Source organism: Lithobates pipiens, unplaced genomic scaffold, assembly GCF_037356315.1.
Source record: "Lithobates pipiens isolate NorthernLeopardFrog02 unplaced genomic scaffold, aLitPip1_a1.2 Scaffold_18, whole genome shotgun sequence".
Taxonomy (NCBI): domain Eukaryota; kingdom Metazoa; phylum Chordata; class Amphibia; order Anura; family Ranidae; genus Lithobates; species Lithobates pipiens.
This window is the reverse complement of record NW_027507758.1, coordinates 584684595-584710035: the sequence shown is the minus strand read 5'-3', so window position 1 is coordinate 584710035 and position 25441 is coordinate 584684595. Positions and strand designations below refer to the sequence as shown.

The following is a 25441-nucleotide window of genomic DNA, read 5'->3' as shown; positions in this document are numbered from 1 at the left end:
TGGCCGTTTACCACGCAATTGACTGTGATCATTCCAAATGCAGCCACTGTGCCCAAATACAGACACTGTCGCACACACTGTCCCCAAACGCAGACATTGTGCCCCAAACGCAGCCACTGTGCCCAAATGCAGCCACTGTCCCCAAACGCACACACTGTCCCCAATATTGTGCCCATATTCTTCAGCTTTAAGGCCCCTTTCACACTGGGGTGGTTTTCAGGCGTTACAGCGCTAAAAATAGCGCCTGTGTAGCGCCTGAAAAAAAACGGCCCCTGTCACTCCAGTGTGAAAGCCGGAGGGCTTTCACACTGAAGCGGTGCGCTGGCAGGACAGTGAAAAAAGTCCTGCTAGCCACATCTTTGGAGCGGTGAAGGAGCGGTGTATTCACCGCTCCTAAACCGCTCCTACCCATTGAAATCAATGGGACAGCGCGGCAATACCGCCGGCAAAGCGCCGCGGGTGGTTTTAACCCTTTTTTCGGCCGCTAGCGGGGGTTAAAACCACCCCGCTAGCGCCCGCAGACCGCCGCTAAAACGACGGTAAAGCGCCGCTAAAAATAGCGGTGCTTTACCGCCGACGCCCGCACCGCCCCAGTGTGAAAGCAGCCTAATAAATACACTGCTTATTGTTCAGCTTTAATAAATACACTGCTAATTGTTCAGCTTTAATAAATACACTGCTTATTGTTCAGCTTTAATAAATACACTGCTTATTGTTCAGTTTTAATAAATACACTGCTAATTGTTCAGCTTTAATAAATACACTGCTTATTGGTCAGCTTTAATAAATATATACAAATATATACATATTGGTGTTGCCGATGATATAATAAAGCCATCGTTAGCTCCGCCCGCCCACCCGCAAGTCTCCGCCCACTTGAGTATGATTTTTCACCACCACTTAAGATTCATCCAGCATTTCTCTGTCTATAATTTTTAACCACCGCTGAACTTACGATCTTGCGCATGCGCCGTTCAGATCACGGACTTGGCGCATGCGCAGTAAAGGCCCGCCGTCAGCTGTTAGAGTGACGGAGCCTCACCGGAAGTGACGGGGTGAGGAAATTTTATGGAGTCGCATGAAATTTTACCACACCGGACTAGAATAAGGAAGTTCATAGCCAGTAGCCAATAGCTGCCCTAGCTTCGGTTTTCATCCATCGGACTAGCATACAGACGTACGGATTTTTCGACCAGACTTGAGTCCGTCTGAAAAATTTGAAACATATTCTAAGTCCGTCTGATTTTTCGACAGCAAAGGTCCGAAGAAGCCCACACACGATCGAATTGTTCAATGGATTGGTTCTGTCAGACATTTGTTGTCGAAAAGTCCGGCCGTGTATACACAGCATAAGGGTTGTAGAAACTCCCTTCAATTATCATGGATCTGTTCTTGTACCAGGAAACTGCTCCCTCATTAGTTGTGTAGCGCCCTGCTCCTAATGGGCAGACGCTATTATTTTTCAAATTTAGTTGTCTGAAGCTGCAGTTGGGCTCAGGTTAATTTTTCCTAAAAGTTCTGGTTTCTGTGCCAGTCCAGCTGGGTTGCACTGGTTTCCACTTGACTGTAGCTGTCGCTGATGCCACCGCTAAGAGTGGAAATGCACTGAGCTGGATCTATTGAATACTACCTCTTGCTCAGAAATAGCTCAGTGGGAGTGGCTTCTCTGCTGTGCATTCTGGGAGAGGGTATTTAAGGTACCGACGCCATTTTTGCTGGTTCTTTTTCCGGGTTCCGCTATCCTGACCTCATGGCCCTCCTGGCCTGGGGTCTGTGTCGCATGGTCCTGTGCCTTGGGCTGGCTGGCCTGAGGCTTTGCAACTGAGAGGGTAGGCCCAGAAAAGTCTTGGGGCCTACTGATCCAGGGGCGGTCCTGTGCTGTCTCGCCTATGGGGAGAGGCCAAGAAAACTGGAGGATCCTGGGGAGGACTTTTCTAGTAGAGGACAGAGCGCAAGGCTGGTATCTCTGGAGGAGCCTGGAAACTCATTTAGAGGACGCAACCTGGATCAACACCCATACAGTATCGAGGGGTCGGCTGAAAAAAACTGGTACTGTATGGTGGTTCTTCAAAACTCTCAAGATTTCTTAGTTTAATTGACAATTCAGTGGGAGAGACTTTGTTGAGCATCTCATCGTCTGCTAGGTCAAGTGAAAGGGGCCTATCTGATGGTTGCTGGATCCAGTCTGTGGAGCTGTTTGTCCTCTGGATCTGACCATACCTCTAACCCGCACTTATCAGGTGCCTGAACTCCCCCTTTATCCTTTGACCCTCTATTGAAGGACTTTTGTGCTTATCCTAAATAAATGTAAAAAAAAAGGACTAAGGCCGCGTACACACGCGCGGACTGTTCGCCCAACCTTGTCCGCTGAACAGTGTTTGGGCGGACAGTCCGCTCGTGTGTGGGGCTTCAGCGGACAGTTTCAGCGGACAGTTGGACGAACAAGGTCTTACGGAAATTCCGAAAAACTGTCCGCTGAAACAAGGTTTCAGCGGACTGTTCGCTCGTGTGTAGGCTTGTTCGGCCAACTAAGTCTCGCGCATGCTCAGAAAGGATTTTCACGCCGAAAGCTATAATGCAGTGTATAGGACGTCGTATTTTTCATCCCGTCGTACGTGCCGTTCACGTCATCGCGCACGGTTTCAGCAAACTGTTCGTCCGTCGTGTGTGGCCATGTCCGTCCATGCTAAGTTTGAGCGGACTGTTTGCCGAAACTGTTGGACGGACAAAGTTGGGCGAACAGTCCGCGCGTGTGTACGCGGCCTTAGTGTCAGATTCAACATCATTTGGGCTACTTTCCAACGGGACCCCTGGGACGGAGAAGCGAGCAGGTGATGTAACGGTAAGCCCAAATAAAACCAGCAGCTCCTTCGGGGGGCAGTGCTATAGTTGTAATTTTTCACTTTTTTTCCACAAACAAAATGACAGATCATGGGAAAATATGCTTGAGGTGATTGTAGCCGTATTAGTACAATTGTGACCGAGAAAATTGGATACTGTCCGTGATACTTTTTTTTTTGCACTAGCCTACAATTTTTCAGGACAAGCTTTCGGTGTATGTCCCCTTCTTCAAGGTCCAAGCAGTACTGTTTCTAAAACTGTTGTGAATCACTACAGCTTAGACCTTGAAGAAGGGGACATACCCCGAAAGCTTGTCCTGAAAAATTGTATGTGTGTTAGTGCAAATAAAAAAAGTATCACGGACAGTACTCAATTTTCTCTATGGGAAAATATGAAATATAAAAGAAATGAAAGGAGCACTACATAAACAACAATGAGATCCACACAAAAAAATACTCACCGAACAGGCTTTTTCCAAATAATTGCTCAACTTAATAGTTAAATCCAAACCTAATAAAAAAGCACATACAAAAGTGTTTGAAAGAAAGTTAGACTTTGTAGCTATACACATATTCTGAAAAAAAGGAAAGGTGATAATTACTATCAGGGCTTTTTTTTCTTAGAGAATAGGTGCAGGAACTCCCCTCTTCAGAGTCACTCCTTGTCTCTGCCCCCTACCCACCTCAAAGCACTGTCTTTCGGCTCCACCCCTACCCACCACCCAGTACTAACCCTTTTAGAGAATACAGAACCAAGTATCACTTTGTGCTACTAAGTCATTTGTATGAAATTTGATAGACCCCACCCCAGCAACAGACCCACCTCAGCAACAAAAGTCTCCCCCAGCACCAATAGACTCCCCAAGAAACAGACCCACCACAGCAATAATAGATCCCCCACATAGCAAAAAATCTCCCCTCTAGCAAAAAAATACCACCCCAGCAACAATACACCCACAGCAGCAAAACAGATCTCCCAACAGCCAGCATCAATAGACCCTCCAGCAGCCAGCAACAATAGGCCTCTCCCTCAACAGTAGATCCCTCCCAGCAACAATTGACCCACCAGCAACATAAGACCCCGCCAGCCAACAAAAATAGACTTACTCAGGAACAATAGACTCCAACAAAAAATAGATCTCCACCAGAGAAAATAGATTCCCCAGCAGTCAACATCAAGAGACCCTCTAGCACACCTTGCCATAAAATATATGCAGTGTTGGAGCTGCCGGAACTGCATTCCCGCTGAAAAAAAGCCCTGATCACTATCCAGAACTGAATGTGAAAAAATGACCCATGGGCCAATCACAGGAGTTTTGACTGTCTTAAAGAAGGATTGCAGTCTCAAAATTGAATAATCCATACTATCGGGTAGATTTACTAAAACCAGAGAGTGTAAAATCTCGTACAGTTCTGCATAGAAAGCAATAAGCTTCCATTTTTTGGGGTTTTTTTTTTTTGGATTCTCATGTTTTTAGTAAATCAAACCCAATGTGTGAAGCAAAAAGCGATGTGCTCTTGTCTTTTTTTCCATTGTTGGGTTTGGAATAAAAATAATGATCCTTTAACTGTGGACCAGTACCAGGCAGTGAGGCCTTCTTATGACAATATACAGTATTGATTTTGTGTGATAATAAGGGCTTCTTACAAAATGCTGAACTTAAAAGGTTTTTTTCCTGACAGACTCCATGGCAGCAACGTGTGGGTTAAGTCCTGCCTCCACTACCCTATAGGACACTACTCCCATAAATCTTTGCTCCCTGCCCCTGGCCGTGTTCTTTTTTTGTCCTCCTCCGAAGGACCCAGAGGTGGTCTTTCTACCTGAAGATCTATCATCCCCACGATCGAGGTCGGCCGGTCTGCGACTCTGGGTATGGAAAGTCGCATTACTCCGCTAAGCCCTAGCTATTAGCAGGGTATGGAGTGGGCAGTGGAAGAGACGCTGTGAAGAAGCCCATGTTCTGGCCACTGGCAGGCAGGCTGCGCATTGGTCGGATAGCCAGATATTAGCAGGTGACCTGTTTTGCCCCCTGGAAAGTCCGGTGTCATCTTACCTTACCTTCGGCCGAGTGATCGATCGTGGTGGGAGTGGTGAGAGGTTCTATAGTTCATTATGGCAGCAGTTTGTGTATCTTTTATCTGTCCTCGTTTTTTTCTGTTTGTTTGAATGTGCAGGCATGACGGCTGGTTCTTCCGCGTTCCAGCCGCCGTTCTACTTCTGGGTTTGCGTTCTCGGCCATACTGCGCATGCGCAAGTGCGGTTTGAGATGGAGGCATGGTTTCGCACATGCGCGATAGCGGCAAATTGCCGGTATTTCACGCATGTGCACAGGCACGGCGGTGACATCACAGGGGTGGGCTATTTAAATGGGGAATTAGTCTGCAAGCTTTGGGAATGCATGCGGGCTGTTGCGGTGACTTCCCCCTGCCTCTGTGTTGCATCTATTGGTAAGTGGCATTCTGGGACAGGGTGGCTATCCTTTCCCTGTCCCTTGCACTGATCCCTTGTCATCTTTTCAGCACGCATGGATATCGCTGAGGACATGGATTCTCTACCGCCTGTCTGTGGCCAGCCCTCTCATAAAAGGTATTTTTAATGATCACCTGAAGGTCTGGTGAGGGAGGGGTATATATCTGTTAGCTCTGTCCTGATATCTTGTCTCTTGTGGTTTCTTGTCTTGTTCCTGTTTCAGCCCCTCCGGGTCAGAACAGCATCGCAGCTCTCACAGAGGGAGCGACTCCTCCAAGTCGCATCACCGGCACTCCTCTTCCAAATCAAAACATTATGGTTCCTCCTCAAGATCAGGACACCGCAGTGAGGAACGGTCGCATTCCTCGAGGACTCAATCCAGTCACTCAGCTAGTGCCTGTTGGGGGTTCAGAGCTCTTGTACCGGCAGGAAAATCTTTGTGCGATCTTTGCTACGCCAAGGCTTCCAATGAAAGGGGTGACGCGGATCAACAACTTAAAACCCTGGTGGAAAAAGTTGTTAAGGAGTCCCTCAGAAATATTGAGGGCCAGTCCTATGTTCCTCCGGCAGAGCCGCCACTTTCTCCAGGAAGGGAGACTCAGCTGCAGGATACTTGGGAATCCTCTGTGCATAGCCACCCCTCAGCTGCCATATCTGACAGTGACTCTGATGAAAGTGACCCCTGTGTGGATTTTGATTTCGCTCTACTTCCTCCTCTGGTCAGAGCTGTTAGAGAGACACTGAACTGGGAAGATTCTGTGGCTGCTCCTTCCAAACAAAGAAAATTCTTTAAGCAATTAAAGAAGGAACGGATTAATTTTCCTTTTATCTCTGAGCTAGGTGAGATTATCACAGATGAATGGGGCAAGGTGGAGAAGAAAAATTCCATGCTGTCTAAGGTTTCGAAACTCTATCCTTTCAATGAAGAAGAGGTGAAGCATTTGGAGTCAGCGCCGTTAGTAGACGCAGCAGTCATGAGGCTGGTGAAACATGTCACACTTCCCTTAGAGGATACTGTTTCTTTTAAGGATGTTCTGGACAGACGGATTGACGCTGATTTGAAGAGAGTGTATCTCACAGCAGGAATGGCCTGTAAGCCAGCGTTAGCTCAGGCCGCTATGTCCAAAGCAATAGAGGTATGGACGGATAGTGTAGATGAGACGCTTAGGAATATCTCTGAAGATATGGCTAAGAGCTCGCCTATCCAAGAACTTAGGCTGGCCTCCGCCTTTCTTGGGGAGGCCTCTATTGACATCATACACCTGGTGGCTCGGGTGATGCTTTCTTCCGTTACGGCCAAACGGGCTCTGTGGCTCCGTCCTTGGCTGGCGGACCCAGGGTCAAAACAAGTATGGTGCCGTATCCCCTTTGAGGGGTCCTCCCTTTTCGGCAATAAGTTGGATGAGGCTATTACCCGAGCCACTGGTGGGAGGTCGGGGTTCCTTCCTTTTCCAAAGAGACAGTACCAGGAACGAGCCAGGGAAGCTCGCAGTTATAGACCGGGCCGTGAATTTTCCAGGTCCTGGAAATCAAGACAATCCTCTTTTAGAAAATCTACAAAAAGTGATTGAAAGGGAGAGAGGGAACCGACTAAATCCTTTTGAGGTTGGGCCGGCTTTTGAGGTTGGGGCCGGCCGGCTGGATGTTTTTATGGATGCTCTTTTGATACATGTGCTATGTAAGTACATATTTTTATCTTTTTATTAAATACTCTGGCAATATTACGCTATGGTGGTTCCTTTCTTTTATTAACACGGTGGGAAATGAGCGGTGTGGCCGTAGGTGTATACTATCAGTTGAGCGGAGTGCTTTAAAGGATACACCCTCCATGCAGTCTAAGCCCTTGTACACACGGTCGGAGAATCCATCGGAATGTGTTCTATCGGACCGTGTCGTCGGATAATCCGACTGTGTGTGGTATGCATCGGACTGATTCAGTCGGACCCAATTTTCCAACATGTTGGAAATATTTCCCGACCAACTGGTTCGATCGGACATACTACGATCATGTGTAGAGAATTTTGATCGGACCAAGTGCCACGCATGCTTAGATCAAATTCCTACATCAAAGCTATTGGCTACTAGCCTGAACGTAGTCCCATCGTAACGAAATTACGTCATCACGTTTTGAATGATCGGATTTTTCGACAACTTAGTCCGACCGTGTGTATGCAACATTTTCGGACAAGATCCGACGGACAAAATCCGACGGATTTGGTTGTCGAAATCTCCGACCGTGTGTACAGGGGCTAAGTCCTCCATGCAGTTCAATCCCTGATCGAGTGACAAGTTATTTGGCGATATCTGATCTCATGTATGGGATCAGAATAGCTGGTAAGCGGCAGTGATTTTGGTGGTGGAAGATCCTTTTTCTTTTTGTGACACTTTTTCGTTGGTGAGGTGTGTTCTGAGCATGGTGGAGATTATAAGGATTATATATACACTTTTTCAGAGATGGACTAAATGTTGGAACTAAGTGATAAATTTGTGCAATATAGTAGTGTATAAATTTATTATATATATTCACAATTAGTGATGGACGAACTTCCGACGGGACGTTTCGCGAATGCGGACCGCGAACGCGGCCAATAGTTTGCGAACCAGAACGTTCGCGGCGGGCCCCATTGACTTTAATGGGAGGCGAACTTCGCAAACCTACAGGTCAAATTTGCAGCCACAAAATAATTAATAGCTGTGCAAACATAGTCCCACCACATGGCCAATGACATAACACATGTATGAGGTGAATCTGGGATCGACAACTACAAGCATTCTTTTTTTATATGGGAAATTGCTGTGACAATTCAGGACTGTGGAGCGCATGAAGGCAATGGAGGAGAGGGAAGGACCAGGGTAGGCAAAGAAGAGGGTGCAGGAGATGATCACCAGCAGCGTGACATACAGCAATGACACCTGCACCGTGATAGAGTCATCTGACACCAGCACCGTGATAGAGAGCACTGACATCAGCAGTGTGACATACAGCAATGACACCTGCACCGTGATAGAGTCATCTGACAACAGCACCGTGATAGTGAGCACTGACATCAGCAGCGTGACATAAAGCACTAACACCAGCACCGTGATATACAGCACTGACAGCAGCACCGTGATAGAGAGTACTGAAATCAGCACTGTGATATACATCACTGACACCTGCACCGTAAGCAGCCCCAGGAGGAATTCAGCATAGCACAGGGATGGTGGGAGCCCCTCATAATGAGCATAGCACAGGGATGGTGGGAGCCCCTCATAATGAGCATAGCACAGGGATGGTGTGAGCCCCTCATAATAAGCAGCCCCAGGAGGATGTCAGCATAGCACAGGGATGGTGGGAGCCCCTCATAATAAGCAGCCCCAGGAGGATGTCAGCATAGCACAGGGATGGTGGGAGCCCCTCATAATAAGCAGCCCCAGGAGGAAGTCAGCACAGCATAGGGATGGTGGGAGCCCCTCATAATAAGCAGCCCCAGGAGGAAGTCAGCACAGCATAGGGATGGTGGGAGCCCCTCATAATAAGCAGCCCCAGGAGGAAGTCAGCACAGCAAAGGGATAGTGGGAGCCTCTCATAATGAGCATAGCACAGGGATGGTGGGAGCCCCTTATAATATGCACAGCAGAGGTACAGCCCCAGAAGGATGTCAGCACAGCACAGGGATGGTGGGAGCCCCTCATAATAAGCAGCCCCAGTAGAAATATGACACCGCTCAACCTCTTCAAAGAGGAGGGTACGGGCATATAATACGGTGTGCTTTTTTTGGACAAGGAAGTGAGCCAAATGAGGAAAGAAGGTCTCTGTGCTCAATTAAATAATTTTTTTATAGACATATACATGGTCTACTGGTCACATGTGTTGAATTCCTCCAAGATCCATGCCTCATTCATTTTTAGAAATGTGAGGTAGTTAACACTGTCGTGAGCTAGGCGAGTACGCTTATCGGTCACGATCCCCCCTGCTGCGCTGAACGTCCTTTCAGACAGGACACTGGATGAGGGGCAAGCCAATAGTTCGATTGCAAATTGGGCAAGCTCTGGCCAGAGGTCAAGCCTGCCCACCCAGTAGTCCAGGGGTTCATCACTCCTCAGAGCGTCCACATCGGCCGTTAACCTGATGTAGTCGGACACCTGACGGTCTAGGCGTTCCCTGATGCTGGATCCGGATGACACCTGTCGATGGGTCGGCTGAAAGAATGACCTCATATCCGAAGTCACCAACACATCTTCAAACCGGCCTCTTCTTGCAGGTGCTGTTGGATTGGTACCCGCAACTCCTTCTATGGGAGTGGGAATTGCTCCTCTGCCAGCGCACGCAAAAGCAGAATGCAGCATTTCTCGAAGCAAGGCCTGGAAGTGCTGCATCCTGACAGCCCTCTGTGACGGCGGTAGCATTTCCGCCATTTTGTGTTTGTACTGGGGGTCTAAGTACGTTGCCACCCAGTACTGGTCCTTGACCCTTATGCTTTTATATGGGGGTCCCTATTAAAACACTGGAGCATGAAGGCCCCCATTTGCACTAAAGTGGAAGCGGTGTGTTGTTCACTTGTCTCATATAGAGTAGCCCCCCCCCCTGGGAATTCATCCAGCATTGCGACTTCCTCATCTTCCCGCTCCTGCTCCTCCACAGCTTGATCAATGACATGCCGCAATGCTCGCTCCATAAAGAAGGCATAAGGTACCATGTCACTGATGGCGCCAACTGACCAGTTTGGCGATCTCCTCAAATAGCCGCAGACGTCTGCATGTGTCGCGCATGAGTGGCCACTGGCGCTGTCAGGACCTGGACTTGAACCCAGGACCTCAGTTGTGGCTGACAATGAATCTTCTCTCTGAGCTATCTGAGATGCTGGACAGTTTGTTGTCAGATCCTTTTGACAACCCTGCCTTGTACCTGATTTCAGCTGAACCTTGAACTCTTTGCTTCTCCCATGAACTTCCTGATATAAGCCATGTCTCTGCACTTCCTCCTTGCCAGAATATTGTGCTATCTCCAGCCTGTATCTCGCTCCCGTATTCTCTGCTGCCGTTTACATTTGCTACTGCTCCTTATCGACCCTTGGATTGTTCCACGACTACGCTTCTGCCTGATCCCAATCTGCAACAACTCATTACCGACCTTTTGGCTTGCTTTCTGACCATGCTTCTGTTTGATCCTTACCTGGTCATCCGCTACTGAACCCCGGCTTGCTCACCTCCTGGTGGGGCGATCCTGAGGACTGCGACCTGGTACTAACACACAGCTAAATCCATCTCTACCATCTAGAGCTCTGGTGAAAACCGGTTAGTACTTAGACTCCGCACCTCAGGTGAGCCTGTGTCTTCTGCCAGGGTGACGGCCTGTGTTCCTATCCTGCTGGTTAGTGGTAAACCTGCAACTGCTATAGCAATTGGTCTTCGAGCCTGACCCCTGATCGTGACAGAATATTCTGGCCCAAAACATGGAGGCCACTATAGCAAATGCCGTGGCTCCGTTCAGGCAGCAAATTGCAGAGCTGCAGGAGTTCGGTGTCACTTACCAAGAAAAATTCTCCGTACTGGAAGGTGTGGTGAAGGAGCAGCATGAAGAGATCCGTGCTCTGACAAAACAATTGCTGGATCTACGTTCCCGAGATGATACTAACGCACATATGCCTCACCCACCCAAGTTTAATGGCGACTGCCACCATTACAGAGGTTTTCTTAACCAGTGTCGCATCTATTTCCAAATGCGACCCACTGCCTTCATTTCTGAAAGACAGAAGGTAATGTTTGTTATCAACCTCCTGACTGGGGAATCTCTAGCCTGGGCCTCCCCCTATATCGAACAAGACAGTGCCATGCTGAATAATTTCCAGACTTTCGAGGATGCAATGAATCAAGTTTTTGATGATCCCAACCGCTGCGTTACGGCTGAAGCAAAGTTGCATAGTTTACGACAGGGTAAACGCTCTGTTGCTGAATACACAGCTGAATTCAGACCCTGGATGGCAGATACCTCTTGGAACTCAGTAAAAAAGTCAGTTCCGCCAAGGCCTTTCTGAACAGGTAAAAGAGGAGCTTGCCAGAGTAGAGACTCCTAATGATCTTGAAGCCTTCATCCAACTATGTATCCGAGTTGATCAGAGGCTTACAGAAAGGAGGAAGGAGAGGCTGGGAATGTTTGGAAGTAATGGTGGCATGCGTTTCCCTGCTAGTCAATTTTTTCAGAAGGATCCAAGAGTTTCTCCAGATTCTGACAAAGCTGAACCTATGCAGGTTGATGCAATTAAGAGATCCATTTATTTTCAGGAGAAAGAAAGAAGACGTTCGGAGAATCTGTGTCTATATTGTGGAGACTCTGGGCATTACGCAGTTAACTGTCCTAACAAGGTTAGAAGAACAATTGCGGCAACTGATGTGATACTGTCCGAACAAATCAACTCTATTACCCAGTCTCATATTCCCATTGATTCTTGAAGAAAATAAAGTAAAATTCTCCACTGTCTCATTTTGTTATCCCTAATAAGCTTATTTCTGAGGGCCGTGAAATCCCCTGCTCTGCTATGCTGGACTCTGTGGCTGGAGGAAACTTTATGGACATAGAGTTTGCCCACCACAATAACATTCCAGCCAGAAATACATCTGCTCCTATTGAGATGGAGACGGCTGATGGTTCACACTTATCCTCAGGACCTGTTACCCATAAGACAGTTCCTCTGGTAACTCAGTTTGAGGCTGATCATCGTGAGACCATCAGCTTTCAGTTGATTACATCACCCAAATTTCCCGTCATTTTGGGCATTCCTTGGTTCTCCACTCACAATCCCTCTATCAACTGGGAAACACGGACCATAGATTTCACATCTTCCCACTGCAAGGAACACTGTAGGGAATCTTACCAAACAAGTTCTCCGCTGGTCAAGGAATTGCAAGTTGGTGTGGTAACTACCCAGTCATATCACAACTTGCCTCCACAATACCATGTGTTCCGGGATGTCTGTGATAAGAAAAATGCAGATAAATTACCTCCTCACCGCCCATACGATTGCCCCATTGAGCTGCTCCCAGGGGCTGAAATACCTTTCGGCCGCCTTTTTAATCTGTCAGAACCTGAATTAAAAGTGCTCAGGGAGTGGCTTGATGAAAATTTAGAGAAGGGTTTTATTAGACACTCAACATCTCCTGCAGGAGCAGCCCTATTCTTTGTTGAAAAAGACTCCACTTTGCGCCCATGCATTGATTACAGGCACATAAATAAGGTCACTATTAAAAACCGTTATCCACTCCCCTTGATCTCGGAAATGTTGGAAAGACTTCGTTCTGCCAAAGTGTTTACAAAACTTGACCTACGGGGGGCATATAACCTGGTCCGTATTCGTCCAGGAGACGAATGGAAAACCGCCTTTAGAACCAGATATGGACATTTCGAGTCCTTGGTCATGCCTTTTGGTCTCTGCAATGCCCCTGCAACCTTTCAACACTTCATAAATGATGTTTTTCGAGATCTGTTGGACCAATTTGTCATTGCTTATCTGGATGACATCCTTATCTTTTCCGATAACCTGGAAGAGCACCGCAGGCATGTTTGCACTGTCTTTGAAAGATTAAGGCAGAATCGACTTTACATCAAACTGAAGAAGTGGGAGTTTGAACAAGCCCAGATCCAGTTCTTAGGGTATATTATTTCTCCAGATGGAGTGAGCATGGACCCCGAGAAGATTAAAGCAGTGGTAGGTTGGCCTGCCCCTGGAAATATTAAGGAAATCCAACGATTTGTCGGGTTTTCCAACTTTTACAGAAAATTCATAAGGAACTTCTCTAAGGTGATGGCTCCAATTGCCCAACTAACAAAGAAAGGGGTGCCCTTTGTGTGGTTATCTGAGGCACAGGCTGCTTTTGTAAAGTTAAAAACTCTTTTTACTTCTTCACCAGTATTGATACATCCCAATCCTGAATTACCTTTTATAGTAGAAGTAGATGCTTCGGACTCTGCCGTGGGAGCTATCCTCTCTCAACGACGTGGTGAAAAGATGCAGCTTCATCCTTGCGCTTACTTCTCTCGTTTAATGTCTTCAGCCAAAAGAAATTATGATATTGGGAATAAGGAGTTACTGGCAATTAAGGAAGCATTTTCTGAATGGAGGCATTTGCTGGAAGGCGCTAAGCATCCTGTGACTGTTGTCACAGATCATAAGAATCTGGAATTCATTCATTCTGCCAAGAGATTGTCTTCTAGACAAGCACGTTGGTCATTGTTCTTTTCCAGGTTCAATTTTATTATCTCATATCGACCTTGGTCAAGGAATGGTAAGGCTGATGCCTTATCACGAATGTTGTCTGGACCTCTCCAGGAAAACAACTCTGAATACACAGTCCTGCCTCAAAAGAACTTTCTAGGTGCCACAAGTTCTAAAGCACTCTTGAGTCTCCTCAAGGAAGGGTATGAGAATGACCCACTACTCAAAAATCCTCCTATGGACATCATCCTTGAGTACAAAAATGGCTTCTGGACTCAAGCACATCGCCTTTATATACCTGAAGTTGCTTGGGTTGAAGTCCTCAAGTTGGTTCATGACTCCAAACTTGCTGGACATTTTGGAGTTTCTAAGACAGAGGAACTTTTATCCCGTTCCTTTTGGTGGCCTGGGTACAAAAGAGATGTCAAAGGTCATGTAGCCTCGTGCCTGGTCTGTGCTCGCAATAAGACACCCCGAGCTTCTCCTTTGGGGTTGCTCCAGCCACTCCCTGTCCCATCAAGACCATGGGGATCAATTTCTATGGACTTTGTAGTCGATTTACCCCCCTCTAAAAAAATGACCACCATCTTGGTTGTTATTGATCGCTTCACGAAGATGGCTCACTTATACCGGTCAAGGGGGTACCCTCTGCAGAACAAACATCGGAGTTGATGGTTCGAGAAATTTTTAGACTACATGGAATTCCAGAAGATGTCGTTTCTGACAGAGGAGTACAATTCACTTCAAAATTTTGGAAAAGCTTTTGCTCAGCTCTAGGAGTAACAATTAATCTATCTTCTGCTTTTCATCCTCAGTCTAATGGTCAGACCGAGCGGACCAATCAAACGTTAGAGCAGTACCTTCGATGTTTTGTTAATTATCTTCAGGATGACTGGGTGGACTATCTTCCTACAGCGGAGTTTGCTTATAACAATTCTAAACATAGCTCCACCTCTCAGACCCCTTTTTTCCTAAATACCGGGCATCATCCAGCTTTTATCCCTGATCTCCCTATCTCAACTCTGATTCCTGCTGTTACCAACAGATTAACTGCTTTACAGGAGATCCAGGATAAATTGATCGAGACTTTGAGGGAAGCTCAGGAAAGTTACAAAAAGGCTGCAGATAGACATTGCAGAGCACTTCCTACCTTTCATGTGGGTGATCAAGTTTGGTTATCTACTAAAAATCTGAAGGTTCATGTTCCATCTGCAAAGTTGGGACAAAAGTTTGTGGGACCTTTCCAGATCTTGGCCCAGATCAACCCAGTCGCCTTTCGCCTAAAACTTCCAGCCAGTATGAAGATTCACCCTGTGTTTCACATATCACTACTCAAACCTTTTCACGAAAATACTTTTTCAGGAAGAATTCTTCCACCCCCTCCACCTGTTAGGGTACAGGGTGAAGAAGAATATGTGGTGGAGAAAATTCTTGCTTCCAGGATCTATAGTAAGAAATTGCAATATCTGGTTCAATAGGAAGGACACGGGCCAGAAGAAAATTCTTGGGAGCCTGAGCAGAATGTTCATGCTCCTAGATTAACAAGAGAATTCCACCAGAGGTTCCCTCACAAACCAGGCCCCAAGATGTCCAGTGGACATCCTGGGAGGGGGGGAGTACTGTCAGGACCTGGACTTGAACCCGGGACCTCAGTTGTGTCTGGCAATGAATCTTCTCTCTGAGCTATCTGAGATGCTGGACAGTTCCTTGTCAGATCCTTTTGACAACCCTGCCTTGTACCTGATTTCAGCTGAACCTTGAACTCTTTGCTCCTCCCATGAACTTCCTGATATAAGCCATGTCTCTGCACTTCCTCCATCTGGAGCTCTGGTGAAAACCGGTTAGTACTTAGACTCCGCACCTCAGGTGAGCCTGTGTCTTCTGCCAGGGTGACGGCCTGTGTTCCTATCCTGCTGGTTAGTGGTAATCCTGCAACTGCTATAGCAATTGGTCTTCGAGCCGGACCCCTGATCGTGACAGGCGTGGTGAAAAAAAAAACAGCTCCCCAGAACCTGTTCTGCCGCAGAGTTCATACAGGTAGACGTTAACTGCACGTTTCTGCTGGAGCAGCCTATCAAGCATATAGAAGGTTGAGTTCCATCGCATCGGGCAATCGCAAATAAGACATCTGACCGGCAGATTGTGTCGCCGCTGAATGTCAGCAAGGCGAGCCATGGCCGTGTAAGATCTTCTGAAATGGGCTGAGATTTTCCTTGCCTGCCGCAAGATGTCCTGGACCCCAGGGTATTTGACAACGAATCGCTGCACGACCAAGTTTAAGACGTGTGCCATGCATGGCTCTTGGCTTCCAGGCACAACAGACGCAGCACGGCATGGCAACGTCTCACCTGGCATGTCGAATAGGTTCTGGGGACCTTGGGCGGCGCCGCAGAAGAGACGCTAGCAGCGGAAAAGGAGGAGCCAGCCGAGGAGGAGAGGGAGGAGGATGGAGTAGCAGTAGGAGGAGGAGGAGGAGGAGAAGAGCCAGGCCTGCATGCAATCTGTGGCGGTAAAACCAAATCTACACGGGTGCCACGGGTTACATGCTTGATGGCCGTCAGAAGGTTCACTCAGTGGGCAGTAAAAGTGATATACCTTCCCTGCCCGTGTCTGCTAGACCACGTGTCTGTGGTCAGATGTATCTTGGCACCGACACTGTGTGCCAGAGATACATTCACTTGCCGCTGAACATGGCCATATAGCTCTGGGATGCCCTTCTGTGAGAAATACTTCCTTCCTGGGACCTTCCATTGTGGTGTTCAAATGGCCACAAATTTTAGAAAGGCCTCCGAGTCCACCAGTTTATATGGCAGTAGTTGGCGGGCTATCAGTTCTGACAAGCCAGCCGTCAACCGTTGGGCAAGAGGGTTATCCGGCGTCATCATTTTTTTTACGCTCGAATATTAGGCCCACGGAAGCCTGCCTTTTTGCAGAAAAACGTGAGCTTGGCGTGATGGAAGGGGGAGTGGAGGACAATTCTGAGGAGAGAGGAGAAGGAGAAGTAGAAGACGAGGCTGGACGGTGAGAGCCTGCAGTGTGGCTTTGTGTGTTCCATTGCTCCCACTGGGCTCGGTGATGGCTGCTCATGTGCCTTCTTAAGGCGTTCGTCCCTAGGTGAGTGTTGGGCTTACCGCGACTAATGCGTTGACTGCAAAGATTGCAGATGGCAACGCTATTGTCAGCAGCGGACACGTTAAAAAAAGCCCACACTGCGGAGCCATGTGCCGGTGTCTTGGGAGCACCAGATGTGACTGTACATGGTCGATGACTCGCTCCTGATACATTTGCAGTCTGCTTTGTCCCTCCTATGCAATGTAAGTTATTCCTGCTTCTCCTCCCTATCTGCTGGACCAAATCTCCCTCTGAACTCCCCCTCCTCTTCCTCTCTTGTGGGCACCCACGTGACATCACTAGTAGGGATGAGCCGAACACCCCCCGGTTCGGTTCGCACCAGAACTTGCGAACGACCCCCGCGTTCGGTACGAATGTTAGAACCCCATTGAAGTCTATGGGACTCGAACGTTCGAATTGGAAAGTGCTAATTTTAACGGCTAATATGCAAGATAGTGTCCTAAAAAGGGTTTGGCGACCTGCCTCCTGCCTCAGGGGACATGGGTCACTGCAAAAAAAAGTTTTAAAAACTACCGTTTTGGTGGGAGTACTGATTTTAATGACGATTAAAGTGAAAAAAAAAAAGTGAAATATTCCTTTAAATATGGTGCCTGGTGGGTGTCTGTAGTATGCCTGTGAAGTGCCACGTGTTTCCCGTGTTTAGAACAGTCCCTGCACAAAATGACATTAAGCGTAAATAACACCATTTAAAACTGCTTGCGGTTTTAATGTTATATCTGGTTCCTGCAATATGGTTGAAAACCATTCAGAAAAATGGCATGGGTAGCCCTCCCTGCCCATTACCAGCCTATTTGGGTCTTGTACGCATATTAAGGAGAACCCTGTACCCATATTAAAAAAAGGAAATGCGTGTGGCCCCCAGGCCCTATATACTCAGAGCAGCAGTATACAGGCAGTGCAAACAAGACTGGGACTGTGTAGGTTTGTTGTGTTAAGTTGAATCTGTTTGTAATTTTCAACTGGTACATTTTTAAAGTGTAGCTCCAGTCAAAAAAAAATATTTTTAAGCTTTTTGGAAAACATAGGGAAGGGTTATCACCCCTGTATAATTTGTTTTGTCGTCCATCTTTTTTCATCTCACTTGCTGTTGTCTCCTTCCGTTTGCAAGTAGGAGATGTTTGTAAGTTGGATGTTTGAAAGTAGGGGCCTGCCCTATATGCTCTGCAGAAATGGCGGAACAAGGTGTTGGTTTTGCAACAACATTGTAAGCCCTCAAAGTGACTCTTGGTGGGCGCTGGAGCGCCCTGCTGTGAACGATTATATCAAGAATTGTAATTACATGCCATTGTTGAACAGTGGTAGAAAAATTGACCTTTGGTGGTTGTGGTGCTGGTGCCACAACACTATAAGTCCTCACAGTTACTCTGGGTGGGCACAGGAAGGGGCCCTCCTGTGAAATATTATATCAAGAATTGTAATTACATGTCCCTGTTAAACAGGGGCAGAAAAATTGGGCCTTAGGCACTGGTGCCATCACACTGCAACCTCTGCCATACACTCTAGTTTTATTGCAGGAATTAGCCCTGCTGGAAAGCATTGCATCAAAAATTTTACTTAAACGCCCCTGTTAAACAGGGGCAGAAAAATTGGGCCTTAGGCACTGGTGCCATCACACTGCAACCTCTGCCATACACTCTAGTTTTATTGCAGGAATTAGCCCTGCTGCAAAGCATTGCATCAAAAATTGTACTTAAACGCCCCTGTTAAACAGGGGCAGAAAAATTGGGCCTTAGGCACTGGTGCCATCACACTGCAACCTCTGCCATACACTCTAGTTTTATTGCAGGAATTAGCCCTGCTGCAAAGCATTGCATCAAAAATTGTACTTAAACGCCCCTGTTAAACAGGGGCAGAAAAATTGGGCCTTAGGCACTGGTGCCATCACACTGCAACCTCTGCCATACACTCTAGTTTTTTTGCAGGAATTAGCCCTGCTGCAAAGCATTGCATCAAAAATTGTACTTAAACGCCCCTGTTAAACAGGGGCAGAAAAATTGGGCCTTAGGCACTGGTGCCATCACACTGCAACCTCTGCCATACACTCTAGTTTTTTTGCAGGAATTAGCCCTGCTGCAAAGCATTGCATCAAAAATTGTACTTAAACGCCCCTGTTAAACAGGGGCAGAAAAATTGGGCCTTAGGCACTGGTGCCATCACACTGCAACCTCTGCCATACACTCTAGTTTTTTTGCAGGAATTAGCCCTGCTGCAAAGCATTGCATCAAAAATTGTACTTAAACGCCCCTGTTAAACAGGGGCAGAAAAATTGGGCCTTAGGCACTGGTGCCATCACACTGCAACCTCTGCCATACACTCTAGTTTTATTGCAGGAATTAGCCCTGCTGCAAAGCATTGCATCAAAAATTTTACTTAAACGCCCCTGTTAAACAGGGGCAGAAAAATTGGGCCTTAGGCACTGGTGCCATCACACTGCAACCTCTGCCATACACTCTAGTTTTTTTGCAGGAATTAGCCCTGCTGCAAAGCATTGCATCAAAAATTGTACTTAAACGCCCCTGTTAAACAGGGGCAGAAAAATTGGGCCTTAGGCACTGGTGCTGGTGCCACCACACTGCAACCTCTGCCATATACTCTAGTTTTATTGCAGGAATTAGCCCTGCTGCAAAGCATTGCATCAAAAATTGTAATTAAACGCCCCTGTTAAACAGGGGCAGAAAAATTGGGCTGCTGGCATCACCCAGAACCAAAAATGTTCTTCCAACATATCAGCGGAGGAGGAAGAGGATAGACAATCAACATAACAGGACAGTCACTCAGCATCAGCATAGGCAGTCTTGAAGGGATGTGGTATTTCAAAAAAAATTATTCGGTTACATCAGCTTCAGGTGCTTGGTAGCTGTGGGTGATCCAAGACTGATTCATCTTGATGAAGGTCAGTCGATCAACTGATTCGGTGGACAGGCGCACCCTGTGATCGGTAACGAAGCCACCAGCAGCACTGAAGGTGCGTTCCGAAAGAACGCTGGATGCAGGACAGGCCAGTAGCTCAATTGCATACTGTGCAAGCTCTGGCCAGTGATCCATCCTCAAGACCCAGTAAGCCAGAGGATTTTCAGTGGGAAAGGTGTCCAAGTCTGACCTTGCCCCTAGGTATTCCTGCACCATGTAAATTAGACGCTGGAGATGGGTGCTGGAACCAATCATACCTTGGGGCTGCGGACTAAAAAATTGTCTGAAAGCATCAGTCAGACGGCCACCTTCTCCACCGCTCCTTCTGACTGATGCCTCAGCAACACGTTGTCCAGGACCAGGAGTTTGTGACCTCCCAGTCTCTGGGAACGCGTTGCACAGAGCTTTCTGCAAGGCCTCCCGGAGATGTCTCATCCTCTGCTCCCTCTGCGATGGCAAGATAAGGTTGGCAACCTTACCCTTGTACCGTGGATCAAGGAGAGTGGCCAGCCAGTAATGGTCCCTCTCCTTGATCCGAAGAATACGAGGATCCTTCCGCAGGCTTTGCAGGATCAGGGAGGCCATGCAGCGTAGGTTAGCTGAGGCATTCGGTCCGGAGTCCTCTGGGTCACTAAGGACAACATGATCCGCAGCTACCTCCTCCCAGCCACGTACAAGTCCACGTGTTTCTTGGGACTGTAAATCATCCCTATAAGACTGCTGCTGCTGATGCTGAGTGCCAGCCTCCACCTCCATGCTGACACAATCATCCTCCTCCTCCTCTTCCTCCTCCTCACCCTCTTCCTGTGTGATGGGTGGCACAGCAGGAACACTGTCTGGATAAAGGGGGCCTTGAGAGGCAAGGAAGTCCTCCTCTTCCTGCCTCTGTTCTGCCTCAAGTGCCCTGTCCATTATTCCACGCAGCGTATGCTCCAAGAGGTGGACAAGAGGTATAGTGTCACTGATGCATGCACTGTCACTGCTCACCATCCTTGTGGCCTCCTCAAACGGTGACAGGACAGTGCATGCATCCCTGATCATGCCCCACTGGCCTGGTGAGAAAAAACCAAGCTCCCCTGACCCTGTCCTGGTGCCGTAGTCGCACAGGTACTCATTGATGGCCCTCTGCTGCATGTGCAGCCGCTGCAGCATGGCCAACGTGGAGTTCCACCTGGTGGGCATGTCACATATAAGGCGTTTCTTGGGCAGGTTCAACTCCTTTTGGAGCTCAGCCAGCCGAGCACAGGCATTAAATGATCGGCGGAAATGCACACAGACTCTCCTGGCCTGTTTCAGGACATCCTGTAAGCCGGGGTACCTGCCCAAGAACCGCTGCACCACCAGGTTAAGGACGTGAGCTACACAGGGCACATGGGTCAGTTGTCCCTGTCGGAGGGCGGAGAGGAGGTTGGTGCCATTGTCGCAAACCACCATTCCTGGCTTAAGCTGGCGTGGCGTCAACCACCTCTCAGCCTGCCCCTGCAGAGCTGACAAAACATCCGCCCCAGTGTGGCTCCTGTCCCCCAAACAAACCAGCGCAAGCACGGCATGGCATCGTTTTGCCTGCGTACTTGCGTAGCCCCTGCAACGCCTACGGAGCACCGCTGGTTCTGAGGACAGAGCACTGGAAGAGGCCATGGAGGAAGAAGAAGAGGAGGGGGTGGAGGAGAGAGGTGTGTCACAACCAATAGTAGCATTTTGGAGGCGTGGTGGCGGAACAACCTCCAATACTACTGCACCTTGTCCTGCATCCTTCCCAGCAGCCAGAAGAGTGACCCAATGGGCCGTGAAAGACAGGTAACGTCCCTGTCCATGCCTGCTGGACCATGAGTCAGCGGTAATATGCACCTTACCGCTGACCGCCCTGTCCAGCGAGGCAAGGACATTGCCTTCCACATGCCGGTAGAGAGCCGGAATTGCCTTCCGTGAGAAAAAGTGGCGTTTGGGGACCTGCCACTGAGGAACCGCACATTGTACAAACTCACGGAAGGGGGCCGAGTCTACCAACTGAAAAGGCAGCAGTTGAAGTGCTAGCAATTTAGCCAAGCTAGCATTCAACCGCTGGGCATGTGGATGGCTGGGAGTAAATTTCTTCCGCCGGTCCAGCAGCTGGGGCAGGGACATTTGTCTGCTATAATCGGACGTGGATGTACCACTAGCAGAGTTCCCGGAAGCACTTGGCTGTGACACACCTAATTCTACACCTTCATTCCTCTCAGAGCAGGTTTCAGAGAGGACTGAAGGTCTAGTGGGGTTGGAGATGCCAGCTGATGAGGAGCAAGGAGAGGTCCGCTTTGTTTTTTGGTGTGGGTCTTTGAGGTATGCTTGCCAACGAGCTGCATGGCAGGTCAACATATGTCTGGTCAAGCATGTGGTGCCCAAGCGGCTGATGTTTTGGCCACGTGAGATACGCTTGAGACATATGTTGCAAATAGCAGCGGTGCGATCTGATGCACTCGTCTCAAAAAAGGCCCACACCAAAGAACTTTTAGAATATCGCGCAGAGGAAGCGCTCTGCACAGAGGAAGCGCTCTGCGCAGGCGGAGCACTGCGGTGTGATTCAGTCGGTGTGCTGCCCCTAAGCTGGCCCCCGGAGGGCATCCTGCCTCGTTGGACATGTGCCTCCTCCTCCTCCTCCTCCTCCTCCCTCCTTCCAGGCACCCACGTGGAGTCAGTGCCCTCATCATCCCCTCCCTCTTCATCGCTGTAGCAAACCTGGCAGTATGCTGCAGCTTGTGGAACATGACTGCCAGATTGCTGTCCTTCTTGAGCATCCCCTCTCTCTGTGCTCACGCTACTGCCTTCCTCTAGCTGAGTGTCATCATCAGAGCCCACCAAACACTGGGCATCCTCCTGGAGCATGTACCCAACACTGTGCTCAAAGAGTTCAGGAGACTCCTCAGGAGGACGTGGTGGGTCTAGGGAAGGAGTCACTGATGATGACATTGAGAGGAGGGACGACGATGTGTTGGCAGCTGCTTTTCTACTACCCTGAGACTGGGTGAGAGAGGATGAGGAGGATGAAGAGGGCTTGGTCATCCACTCTACCAAGTCGTTGGCATGTTGCGGTTCAACATGTCCAGCTGCAGAAAAGAAGGACAAGCATGTCCCATGGCCACGTGCTGATGACAATGCACCGCGTCCACGACCAGCACTGTTGTCTCTAGACACAGAGCCTGCTTGCCCTCTTTTATCGGCTCGCGCCTGTCTGCCTCTCCTTGCTGGCCTTCCAGACATGGTAATGGCCTGAAGGGAGTTGGGTAAAACAGTAGTTGGGTAGTTTATATTGTGCTGGAGGCACACAACACCCACTAACTCCTGCAGATGCCTTTTTTATAGAACAGCAGAGTTAAAGGGGTATATACAGATGTATACTGTGCTGTGCTGGAAGCACACACAACTTCCAATAACTCCAGCAGATGTCAATCGGGCCCAAATAGAGAACAGCTATGTAGGTGGATAATAGCGGTATGTACTGGGTACAGAGCAGGCACACAGCACGCACTATCTCCTGAGTGACACTACTGACTGCAAGCTCTATTGTTAAAGATGGACCACTAGCTATATAGGTGAGGTGAATATCACGGTGTATACTGCGGTCAGGGCACGCAGACAATAACCAGAAAACAGCAGAGTTAAAGGGGTATATACAGATGTATACTGTGCTGTGCTGGAAGCACACACAACTTCCAATAACTCCAGCAGATGTCAATCGGGCCCAAATAGAGAACAGCTATGTAGGTGGATAATAGCGGTATGTACTGGGTACAGAGCAGGCACACAGCACGCACTATCTCCTGAGTGACACTGCTGACTGCAAGCTCTATTGTTAAAGATGGACCACTAGCTATATAGGTGAGGTGAATATCACGGTGTATACTGCGGTCAGGGCACGCAGACAATAACAAGAAAACAGCAGAGTTAAAGGGGTATATACAGATGTATACTGTGCTGTGCTGGAAGCACACACAACTTCCAATAACTCCAGCAGATGTCAATCGGGCCCAAATAGAGAACAGCTATGTAGGTGGATAATAGCGGTATGTACTGGGTACAGAGCAGGCACACAGCACGCACTATCTCCTGAGTGACACTGCTGACTGCAAGCTCTATTGTTAAAGATGGACCACTAGCTATATAGGTGAGGTGAATATCACGGTGTATACTGCGGTCAGGGCACGCAGACAATAACAAGAAAACAGCAGAGTTAAAGGGGTATATACAGATGTATACTGTGCTGTGCTGGAAGCACACACAACTTCCAATAACTCCAGCAGATGTCAATCGGGCCCAAATAGAGAACAGCTATGTAGGTGGATAATAGCGGTATGTACTGGGTACAGAGCAGGCACACAGCACGCACTATCTCCTGAGTGACACTGCTGACTGCAAGCTCTATTGTTAAAGATGGACCACTAGCTATATAGGTGAGGTGAATATCACGGTGTATACTGCGGTCAGGGCACGCAGACAATAACAAGAAAACAGCAGAGTTAAAGGGGTATATACAGATGTATACTGTGCTGTGCTGGAGGCACACACAACTTCCAATAACTCCAGCAAATGACAATCGGGCTCAAATAGAGAACAGCTTTGTAGGTGTATATAGTGGTATGTACTGGGTACAGAGCACGCAGACAGCACGCACTAACACTACTGACTGCGAGCTCTATTATTAAAGCTAGATCACTAGCTATATAGGTGAGGTGAATATAGTGGTGTATACTGCGGTCAGGGCACAGACAGTAACCACTACACAAGAGCAAAATAGTAAATCAGCCAAAAACGATTGGTGTGTAACTGTGTTGAAGGTACACAGAACACCCACTGCTTCAGATGCTAACAAACACTACACGAGGCCGCCTGAAAGGCAGCTTTATATAGTGTGGGGCGTGCACTACACAGTCTGAGCTATGATTGGCCACAGGCAGGATGCCTGTGGCCAACCATTGCTCTCCTCGCTACTGGCGCTGCGATTGGCCAAGCATGCGGGGTCACAGTGCATGCTTGGCCAATCGTGAGACAGCAATGCATTGCGCCATCGCAGTGCATTGTGGGCCACACGAATTTTGCCGCGAACGGCCCAAACGTTCGGAATTCGGCGAACGCACGAACGACCGATGTTCGAGTCGAACATGCGTTCGACTCGAACACGAAGCTCATCCCTAATCACTAGACACGTCATCATCAACGTCACCTTCCCCACCTCTATAAGTAGAGATCTCGGAGTAGGCAGCAACACCGGGGACCAACCTCCTCCTTGGGCTGATCTGGGTACTGTCGTCAGACTGCTGAGTGGCGGTTCTTGCTACCTCCTCTTCCTGATCCAATGCCAAGAGTGGCTGCGCATCAGAAATGTCTTGATATGGATCGGAAAATAATTCCTGTGACTCAAGAGGAAGGTATGTGGTGGTGGTGGTGTTGTTGGTGGTAGTGTCTTTGGGGGTGCACATAGCAGAGAGTGAAGAAGAGGGTGCAGATCGAGAGGATGAGGAGGGTGCAGAAGAGTAAGGCTGAGTGAGCCACTCAACCAAGTCTGGTGCGTCCTTTAAATGAATTGAACGCACCTTCTGCAACTTCCCACTTTGGCTCAAGCCTGTTGCTCCTGCCCTACCCCTACCACCCCTGCAGAAGGGCCTGCCTCTTCCTCTGCCTGTCATTTTTTAAATGACCCTGTGACAAAATTCTCAGTCCCTATACTGCTGAAGGACTGCTGCTGTATAGGGCAGCGGTCAGCAGTAGTGCACCTCAACCCCATGTATTGTGGACCTATACCAGTCCTACAGAATAGCAGACTGTACCTCACTCAACCCTATGTACTGTAGTACCCTATACCTTACCAGTCATTATAAGGACCTTTGTGGAACAAGTAGGTTGTGTGTGACTGATTAGCAGAC

General features: G+C 48.3%; 1 protein-coding gene across 1 annotated transcript in view; it reads right to left on the bottom strand.

The window, feature by feature from the left end:
- The window catches only part of LOC143986785 (uncharacterized), a 122263-nt gene that overhangs the window by 47190 nt on the left and 49632 nt on the right, over window positions 1-25441 (bottom strand). Inside the window, exon 4 of the mRNA XM_077485191.1 lies at window positions 3302-3351. Coding sequence (XP_077341317.1) covers window positions 3302-3351 — 50 coding nt within the window. The remainder of the gene's footprint in view (window positions 1-3301; window positions 3352-25441) is intronic.